At 42.8% G+C, this 10,654-nt stretch overlaps 1 protein-coding gene across 1 annotated transcript; it reads left to right on the plus strand.

Annotated features, from left to right (window-relative positions):
* The first annotated feature begins 2,167 nt into the window (after positions 1–2,167).
* Positions 2,168–2,953, plus strand: GJB6 (gap junction protein, beta 6, 30kDa). The gene has a single exon (XM_006831967.1). The coding sequence runs from the start codon at positions 2,168–2,170 to the stop codon at positions 2,951–2,953; it is 786 nt and encodes a 261-aa protein (XP_006832030.1).
* Positions 2,954–10,654: the final 7,701 nt, after the last annotated feature.

Here is a 10,654-nt window from a genome sequence, read left to right on the forward strand (position 1 = left end):
GGGTGGATGGTGAAGATCCCGTCCGTATATACATATCTAGACTTCGTATCTTTCTGAGGAGCCCTGGTAATGCAGAGGTTTAAAAGCTTGGCTACTAACCAAAAGGTTGGTGGCTGGAACCCACTAGCTGCTCCATGGACTAAAAGGTCTAGTGATCTGCGCCCATAAAGATTGTTGCTGGTGTTTGTTGTTAAGTGCCATCTAGTCAGTTCCAACTTACAGCGATCCTGTATAGGATTTCTGAGGAGCAACTAGGTTTGAACTGCCAACCTTGTGCTTAGTTTATCCTACAGTGCCACAACAGAACTCCCCCATAAACACTGTTGCTGACTCATAGAGATCCTGAATAGGGTTTCCGAGAAGTAACTGGAGAGTTTTGAACTGCCGACCCTGTAGTTCAACACGACCTAGCGGTCCAGTGCCTGATCTTGCAGCACCACTCCAGGCCTCCCTCATAAAGATTACAGCCTAAAATATCCTACAGGGCAGCTCTACTCTGTCCACTGTACGGTTACTACGAGTCTGGACCAACTCGAGGGCACACAAATGTCTTTTTGAGGAACACGTGATCTCTAGATAGGCAAACCAAAAGCAAAGCATGAGTTTCCAAGAAAGTTGATTCAAGTGCCTTGTTAAGTACCGGGCTGGCTAATTGTATTGGTATTGTTGTTGTTAAGTACCATCAAGTCTGTTCCAACTCAAGTGACCCTGTATAGGGTTTCCACGGAGCAGCTAGTGGGTTTGAACCTCTGATCTTGCAGTTAAGTCAAGTGCTTATCCTATAGCACCACAGGTACATCCACAAAAGATACTGAGTCTGAGGCACTCATGTCCTGCACATTTGAAGAGTTTATCCAGCTGCCTAGAAGCCCAGCAGACATGACTGAGAGAGAGCAGAGCTGCCACCAGTGCAGGTGCTAGGGCGCAGGGCCTGCATAGGGAAGGCTGGTGAGTGTGTTCCCTCCAGTGTTCAGCTGTAAGAAAAGTCCCTCTGACGCTGGAGCTAAAGGGGCTTTGGTGACTCCTGCATCCCCTGAAACGTAAGAAAAATTGCAATTTCAGTACATTTTTCTGAAGAGAGGTCCTTTCCCTTTCAGCCAAACTGTAGTCTTCTGTGGTAATTGTAGGAGAGGATGAAATCCTTTTGAATTGCAGCACGGGTTTCCAAAGATGTAAAGACCCAGTTGCCTTCCAGTTGATTCCCAGAGTGTGTCAGAGTAGAACTGTGCTCTATCGAGTTTACAGTGACTGGTGGTTTTTTGTTGTCTTTTTTTCAGTAGCTCTCCAGGTCTTTCTTCCAGGGCACCTGTGGGGCTGGGGGAAGGGAGGACTCAGTAATCAAGCACTTAAACACCTGTTCCACCCAGGAACGCCTAAAGTACTACAAAGAAGCCCTTTTCTCTCAGGATGCAGTGTTTACCTCTCAAGATATGAGAAAGGGGAGGCTGTGGTGTTTGGGCCCTTGGCAGCAATTGAACTGGCTTCCCACTGTTTGGCTGTCCATATGCATAGGACAGTTGGCAATGGAAAGCAACCACTGTTACTTTGAGAACAATTTGAGAACAAATGAGCAATGTTGATAAAGGGTTGTGATTGTCTTTTTGAACAGGCCCTTTAAATAGTTGATGATATTAGTTTTCTTATTTGATTGTGGCAGATGATGTTACTTAAGCTAGAAATAAACATCAATATATTATATAATTTGAAGTGATAAATATTTGATTTCTTTCTTCCCTTCTTAGTCTGTTGAGTAAACCAGATTGTCATTCCAGTGAATTAATTTTTTTTTCTGGGATAAGCCATTTAAGGAATAAAATCTTGATTCCTTGGGCAAAAAACAAATTGACATAGGATTATAAAATAACTTAGAAATTAATTTGTTTACCCGTATTCTGGATCAATGCCAAGTAGTCACCTAATATAGAATCTGAATTCAGTTGTATCAAGATGATTCACACCTCCTAAAAAAAGTTATGTTTTCAAAGTGGCCATTTCTCATCAGAAAAACCTCTTATTAGTAGCTTAGGGGACTGAAGTTACAAAGACTTGCATTTGACTTAAAGAGACGTTTGCCTGTGTATTTAATAGTTTTGTAGTGCTTAACACATTAGAGGAACATCCCACAAATTCCCCTTTGTTGTTCTTTGTGTAGGACTAAGCCAGCACAATGGACTGGAGCAGCTTGTACACCTTCATCGGAGGCGTCAACAAACACTCCACCAGCATCGGGAAGGTGTGGATCACAGTCCTCTTTATTTTCCGTGTCATGATCCTCGTGGTGGCTGCTCAAGAAGTGTGGGGTGATGAGCAGGACGATTTTGTCTGCAACACTCTGCAGCCAGGATGCAAAAACGTGTGCTACGACCACTTCTTCCCTGTGTCCCACATCCGACTGTGGGCGCTGCAGCTCATCTTCGTCTCCACGCCCGCCCTGCTGGTGGCCATGCATGTCGCCTACTACAGACACGAGACTGCCCGCAAGTTCAGACGAGGAGAAAAGAGGAATGAATTCAAAGACATAGAAGACATTAAAAAGCAAAAGGTTCGGATAGAGGGGTCCCTGTGGTGGACATACACCAGCAGTATTTTTTTCAGGATCATCTTTGAGGCATCCTTCATGTATGTGTTTTACTTGCTGTACAGCGGGTACCACCTGCCCTGGGTGTTGAAATGTGGGATTGAGCCTTGCCCCAACCTGGTGGACTGCTTTATTTCTAGACCGACAGAAAAGACCGTGTTCACCATTTTTATGATTGCTGCATCTGTCATTTGCATACTGCTCAATGTGGCTGAGCTATGTTACCTGCTGCTAAAAGTGTGTTTTAGGAGATCAAAGAGAGCAAAGGCCCAGGGGAACCATTCCAATAACTCCCTGAAAGAAAGTAAGCAAAATGAAATGAATGAGCTGATTTCAGATAGTGGGCAAAATGCAATCACAGGCTTTCCAAGTTAAGCATTTGAAAGTCAAACGTAGCTGATTTCTAGTAAAACTGTTGTCTGCTCCTGAAGGCAGTGCCAACCTAAATTGCCCTCGCTCTCTAAGCTGAAGAGTTTCTATTTATGAATAACTTTCATAATAAATAGATACTTGAATTAACTTTTTTGTAGAGGCACCGCCATTAACATACAACATAATCAAATCTGTGTGGTCCAACTCTGAATAATCAAAGATTGGTTGACAATTCTGCCTTAAATACTATAAGATATTGAGTTAAAGTAGACAATCAGACATAAAGGATGTTCCCTGAAAATTTAAATATGCAACTGTTACTGGTAAAGAACATTTATCTAGAAATCGATACTTTTCTTAGCAAAAGATATTTTTATAGAATTGAATGTTTTAGTTCTGACTTGGAATTTATATAAAGTATTTTTATAATGCCTGGTCTTCCTTACCTGGAAAAACATATGTGCTAGTTATGGAATGATACCATAAGTATCTAAATTTTGAACTTACAAAATATTGTATATATTGTTGTACATTGTCTATTGACAAATTTACGAGCTATCATGAGACTCTGAAGGTGGAAAGTGTTCATTACATAATACATGTTCATTGCTTTCTGGATGTGGACGCAGCTGTATGGAAGTGGAAAGCCATTTAAATGAGACTATGTGTCAATCATTGGGAAACTTCAATTGGAATACAATTGCCAATAAACAGCCCTGTCACTTAAATGCCTTAGCGTGCACTATGGGTTTCTTTTCAGTCTACTGTCTAAGCACCTATACACTATCTCTGGTAGGATGACAATTTGGGTGGGTCACTTGTCCCAGGAGGCTAGTGGCCCCTCTGAGTGGTTAATGGGGACACTAACTAGACAGAGTCCACACTCAGCGGTCCTCCAGGTCCTCAGTGGGGAGAGGGGTAGGCTGCTCATAGGACACTGGGTCAACCCAGCTTGATAGGAGTTTGGGGGAGTTGTTTGCAGCACTCAGACAAAGATTGCCCCAAATGACATATGACCTGAGTCCATATGGCCCATCATGGCTGAGAAAAGCACCCAGAGCTTTATTCCCATAGGTGGGGAAAGTCTCTGTCTCCACAGGGACTTCCAGACTGATTACAGTTATTGTGTGGGTGTGAATCAGTCACAGACTGTGTCCTTCTTTGGGGTAAGAGTACACCCATTAATGCCATCTCTGGGGAAAAGGAAGTATTTAGCATGGTACACTGTGCATGGGAACACCTAATCAGTAATGGACAATGGATACAGATGATGGAAGTAAAAAAGTATGGCTACAATGTTGAAGAATAATGATGATTCTGCAAAACAGCTCATAACAGGAATGAACTGGGAGGACATTATGCTGAAGGAAATTAGACAATTACAACTGGATAAATATTGTGTGGTAGCACACTATTGTAAAGAGTTATGAAACAGTTTTCACACTAAAAGAAACATTCTTTGATGGTTACCAGGGACGGAAGGGGAAGGGAGGGGAAATTACTGGCTAGAGACTGGTGGTGGTGGTGGTTATGTGCCGTGGAGTCAGTTCCAATTCATAGCAACCCTGTACAGGGTTTCCGAGGCTGTAAATCTTTACAGGAGCAGAACACCTCATGTTTCTCCCCTGGAACAGCTGGTAGTTTCGAACTGCTGACCTTGCAGTTCGCAGCCCAATTCGTAACCACTACGCTACCAGAGCTCCTAATGTGAGAGTTGTTGTTGTTATTGTTTTTAAGTACCATCAAGTCGATTCCAACCCATAGCAACCCTGTATAGGGTTTCTGAGAAGCAGCTGGTGAGCCTGAACTGCCGACCTTGCAGTTTAAATGGCCTTGCAGTCTGACACATTAACTCACAGCGCCACACCAGGACTCCATGTGAGAGAGTAGATGTGATTAATTGGGTGAAGTGGAAGGCAATATACAATTAGAGGGAGGTCAGCAAAAAATGAATACAGTAGGCAGAGTGCATAGTCTCGGGGGACACCAAGGTCAACTGGCATAGCATAATCCATAAAGACAACATTCTACATCCTACTTTGGTGGGTAGCAAACTGGCATTTTAAAAGCTTGTGACAAGCAGAATGTGAGACCCTATCCAGAGAAACAGTGACACCAGAGATGGGGGCAGAGATGATGACATGGAGAGATAAAGTAGCTGAGGACTCTAGACTCATGGAAAGAGAAAAACAGTTCTGGCAGCCAGAAAGCAAGCTTGCAGAATATTCCCTTTGGATGTATATAATAATATATCCCTGAGTGTTTTTGTGTACACCCCCCCAAACAAACAAAACAAAAACAATATTCAAAATATGGTTCAATGATGATGCATGGAGGGGATTATAATCTTTGCAATGAAACGATGGGTGTAAAACTGATGTTCTCCCATGTAAACTATCACTCAGTTCACAATTAAAACTTTCAATAAAAAGCTTGTGATGGGGCCGTCTAAGGTGCAACTATTAGTCTTTCCCCCATCTGGAGAAAAGAAGAGTGAAGAAAATCAAAAACACATGGAAACAATTAGTCCAATGGACTAATGGCGAACAAACATCAGTCAGCAAACCCTGAGATCCGAACAGCTAGGTGGTGTCTAGCTCCCACTACCCAATACTCTGAAAGAGCATTCGAAGATCCTGGATACAGTGGAAGAAAAATGAGGATCAAAACTCAAATCCATGAAAAAGGCCAGGCTTACTGGTCAAATAGAGACTGGTGGAACCCCCAAGACTCTAGCCCTTCCTCTCTCTTCAGATCTGGACATGAACTCGCCCTCATGGATCATTTTCAGCCAAACAATAGGTCTGTGAGGGGAAGGTCTGCACACTTAAGAAGCATCAACCATTTGAGATCAAAAGGGCATTTACCCAAGGACGAAGTTCAGAAGGGTTAGAGAAGGAGGAGGAATGGAAACAGGAAACAGAGGATGTGGAATCCGTGATGTGGGGGTTGCATGAAACAAATTGTCTGAATTGTTGATGGAAAATGGATCTGCTCTGTAAACCTTCACCCAATTCACAATAAAAGTTTTAAAGCATTGCTACAAAATAAGACAAACCTTTACTAAGAAATCAAAATATGGAGCCATTGTTTTTCAACAGATCTGCTATCTGCATCTATACACTGCTAAAGGAGGTGTTTCCATCTTTCTAACCCTTCCCCTAAGACCTCTCCCCTCTTTGATCTACACCGCATCTAGCTAGGTCTTGAAGGGTCTTGATCAGGGTCAAGAACAAGGCTGGAGGGTGGGAGGAATAAGGTTTCTCAATGAAATTCTCACAGGACAGCCATTGCTACCCTTGAAGAGTGAGCTAATGGTGCACTGTCCTGTATAAAAAGAAATTCCTTGACACAACTTTGCTAGTGTTTCTCTCACCAATGCAATTTTCAATTTCTTAAAATTTTATAATAAGCCCCTGTGATCATCTTGTATCCTTCAAGAGCATCTATTAGATTATCCTTTGGAATGGCAAAAACCAATAGCCATAGCCTTCTTAGCTGACCTTTCTTGAACTTAGTTGGCCTACTGTTCTCCTCAGAAGCCACTATTTCGACTGTATTACTGAGAGAACTTGTGGTTCATATTGAGTTGATAGTCCAGCGTTTATGTGCTCCTTGGTTTTGGTTATGTGTCGTGGAGTCGATTCCAACTCAGCGACCCTGCATAGGGTTTCCAAGTCTGTAAATCTTTATGGGAGCAGAAAGCCTCATCTTTCTCCCGTGAAACAGGTGGTAGTTTTGAACCACGGGCCAATCAGAGCTCATGTAGCTCTACAACGTGTTTCTAATGCATCCATCAATAATCTGGCCTCATTACCCCTGCCTGAGACTTTAACAATTGCTTTTCAGATGAATACTCAGACTCCACTAGTCATTGTTTAACTGAAACATGGATCTGCCTCCAACACACTGACTTCCTCAATGAGCACAAATGTGTATTGAATTCTTCTAGGTGCCAGGTCCTGTGGTAAATGCCAGAAACAGAGAGATGACAGAGCAACAGTGCCTGCACTCAAGGAACACACAGTCTAATGGAGGAGCAGAAGCGGTCAACAGAACATTCTAGAACAATGTGAACAGGCAGCACTCTTGATAGTGATACACACAAGATCTGTTCGAGCTTGTGGAGGAACACTGAGCTGGGAAGAGTTCTGGAGCAGGTAACAACTAGGCTGAGTATTAAAGGATGATTAGTAGTTAACCAGGAAAGAGGAGAGGACTGGATACTCAAAACAGAAGGTAAGAAACGAATCAGTATGTATATGCAGAAAACAGCAGTTTAGTGGAGTGTGGGCAGGTGTTCTTGCTGAACACAAAGCAACATCCCAAATCCTCTAACACACACCTGATATTTCCCAGTCTATCCTACGTTAAAATCCCCAATTCCCCATTCCCAAGCTTCCCCAGGGTATCTACAGTTTCCCAAGTATGGCTCAGTGATCTCCAACCCTGAGCCATTGCACAGTGATCTTCCCAACCTGGACTGTGTTCCCTGCTCTCCTTGGGCCCTGCCTAGCCCTCTAGACAAGTTCAAAGTCTCTATAGCCAAGCCTCCTGCTGCTTCACCCCAGTCATGAGAACTAGTGCACCCCCCCTTCCTTTACACTTTTGGGCATTTGCACTCCCAGGGTTTTCTCTCTGTTTCTCTCTCTAGAGTGTGATCTGGGGCAGAGGAAAACCAGTCTTGCTGGCTTCTTCCCCTCCCCGCACCCCCCCCCCATCACATCCCTTCAAATGGTGAGGACCAATGCATGTTGATGGAATTTAACTGGAGTCTGGAGCGGTCATCTTTTTCTCCCCATGCTGTGGAATGACTGTTGGAAAGGAAGGCTTTATTAGCTTCCTGTACTGTCAAGGACCTGGTGGTAGTTCTGTGAAGCCCTGCAAGCAACCTCCTTAACATTGCCAAAACTGCTGTTGCTATGGTTTCTCCCACCCACTAGGAGGCCTTAGGTGAATGCTGATGGAAAAACTGAGAGTGACCGGCCAAGGCCTTTTCAGGTCATTTTAACAAGGAAAACTGTTGGTGGAGTGACAGGGTGCCTTCAAACCATTCAGATGGCAATCCACCAAGATGAAAACTTCAATTAACTGTGAAACCATGCTCAAGAATCTTTTATATGCTAATGCAACAGTAATCAGCAGAGAATTCCATCATTAACCAACCTCAGTAACTTGAAAGTATTTGTGATTTCTAGGGATGCATTATTAGAAAAATACCCAAATAATTCTTTCTAACTTTTTGCTAACATTAATTTTTTTTTCAATTTATGTACCCAAATTAATGTGTTCTTTCAAATTCTAGTTAGCATTAAACTGTGAGGGATTCTTTCTTGATATGCCGTGTCAATTTATTCCTATCCTATTAACCAAAAGTATTCAAAACATATTCATACAACCTGAAAACAGTCTCTACTGACTAGTGATCAGTACCTACTCAATGTTTCAGTGTTCAGAAAAGAGAAAGTATAAACTGAGAGTGGAATTGTTTCTGGCTAACCTTCAGCACAAGACCTATGAATGGTTTCTAGACTCTGCCTATAGAAAACAGAATGCCATACACACCCAAAACTAATAGTGTGCATTCAGCAATAATATCAGTGAATATGCACAATCTCTTGATTCAGTGTTATAGCCTCTGGTCTACTTACCACACACTTGAGATTAGATATGTTACCGTACAGTGCCTCCTCTCATACTACAGTTCTAACACAAGCAGAAGAAACTCTTAATTAGACCTAACAGATGTGCCCTTGGCTGGTTTTCAGACACAGACTGCCTTGCCTTTCTGGCCATTTTCATGTGAATGCTGCACTGAGTTCTGGTCAGCGTTACAGAGAGCAGCGTGGAGGCCTCGGCTGGCAGACAGGCAGTGGCTGCACATGAAGTACACCGGCCGGGAATTGAACTGGGCCTCCTTCATGAGAGAAGAAAATTCTACAACTACAAATACCTCTGATGTACAAAACTGTCAAAATCTTGCTAAGTCCAGTTACTATATCATTAAGACTAAATTAATATAGACTACAGATCAGTGGTCATGAAATCTCTATTTTTAACAAGCTTCCAAGTCAATTTCTACACAGCCAGATGAGTTCCAGGTTCCCGAGATGAAGGTAATCACTGCCATCAAGTCCATTCCAGCTCATAGCGAGCCGAGAGGACACACTATGTGCTCCTACGGGTTTCCGAGAACAGACAGCCTCATCATTCTCCCTCAAAGCAGCTGGTGGGTTCAAACCACTGAACTTGTGGTTAGCACTTACGTAATTTAACACTTAATGCTACAGAGGCTCCTTATGGAGAGGTAAACTTGCTAAATGTCCCTTCATCTGAGAGCCACCTAGAGAGGTCACTTAAACAAGACCGGAGTTCCGGAGAGTCCAACGCAGGTAGGTTGGGGTGGGGCTTGGGAGTCATTTTTTGACAAGTTCCTCAGGAGATGTCCACACTGACAGTCTTCAGAAACACTAACCAACAGATGTCATTTCAAGCAGGCTCCATGAGGTCAACTTCTGTGATCCTGTGAGCTGGCTATTTTAACGGGTTTTTTCCCCGCCCCCCACAACCCCACCACCACCACCACCACCCCGCCAAAAGAAAAGTATAGGAAAATGAAGTGTTCACAAAGGACCGCTTTGCCAGGAGAATCTTATTTTTCTCAAGCACAGATCAGCTCTTACAGCGACATGGTCCCAAGTGATTCCCACTGTGAAAGCAGAGCCCAGCAGAACTCTGACTTTTATATAAACACTTTGTATTTTACAGCCTGTGTCTCAGTGTATTAAAACCAAAACCATTTCAATATAACCACTCTAATGTGTTTATTCAGAAAATCACTTTATTGAAATTCTAAAGCAATTCCCAAATTACCACCGAATACTAGTTTTGATCTTTAAAGCTTATTTCAAAGTTTGAATTCTACTTTTTTTTTTTTTTTTTTTTTTGCAGTCTTAAACAGACTTTGAAAGCAATAGAATTCTGGCTGGTATACCTTCATTTCCTTTTTAAATTGTCTTTTTCTTTCCCTTTTCTAATCGCCGTGTTTCAAGCATATTACAATTATTTTTTAAATAGCTTCATCTTTCTGAAAGACTTCTGGTGTGGTGCTGTAGGATCAGCACTGGACTTTTGAACCACAAGGTTGGTGGTTTAGACCCACTAGCTGCTCCGTGAAAACCCTATACAGGGTCACTATGAGTCAGAACCAACTCAATGGCACCTAACAACAACAACAACAATCTTTCTAAAGTATTGTCTGGGAATCCATCTATAAAAACTGTGTAACAGTTAGCCACAAGATGGTTAAAAAACCAAAAAGGCGTTTCTGTGAACTATGGTGGTGGTGGTTATGTGCGGTGGAGCAGAAATCCTCATCTTTCTCCCACGAATGGCTAGTAGTTTCGAACTGCTGACCTTGAGGTTAACAGCCCAACTCATAACCACTACATTACCAGAGCTCCTTTATAAGAACTATCAGTTAATTTTTTACAAGATGGTTCTTTCAGCAACATGTTGGATATAGGGAAGGGCTGGTGTGGGCTGGACAGGGGCTCAGCCAGGAAGAGCCCATGTGGACACATCACCTACCTCAGCAGTCACAGCCCCTTGTCTCCATGATCCTTAAAACAGCTTCAGATATACAGTCCTCTCAAACACCCACAGTGGGCCCCATCCCTCTCCTCACAAAGGAAAGCACATGAA

This window comes from Chrysochloris asiatica, unplaced genomic scaffold, assembly GCF_000296735.1.
Source record: "Chrysochloris asiatica unplaced genomic scaffold, ChrAsi1.0 scaffold00005, whole genome shotgun sequence".
NCBI lineage: Eukaryota > Metazoa > Chordata > Mammalia > Afrosoricida > Chrysochloridae > Chrysochloris > Chrysochloris asiatica.

What these genes read in the sequence shown, in the direction of transcription:
- GJB6 (XM_006831967.1), top strand. Translation starts at nt 2,168, where the DNA reads ATGGACTGGAGCAGCTTGTACACCTTCATCGGAGGCGTCAACAAACAC.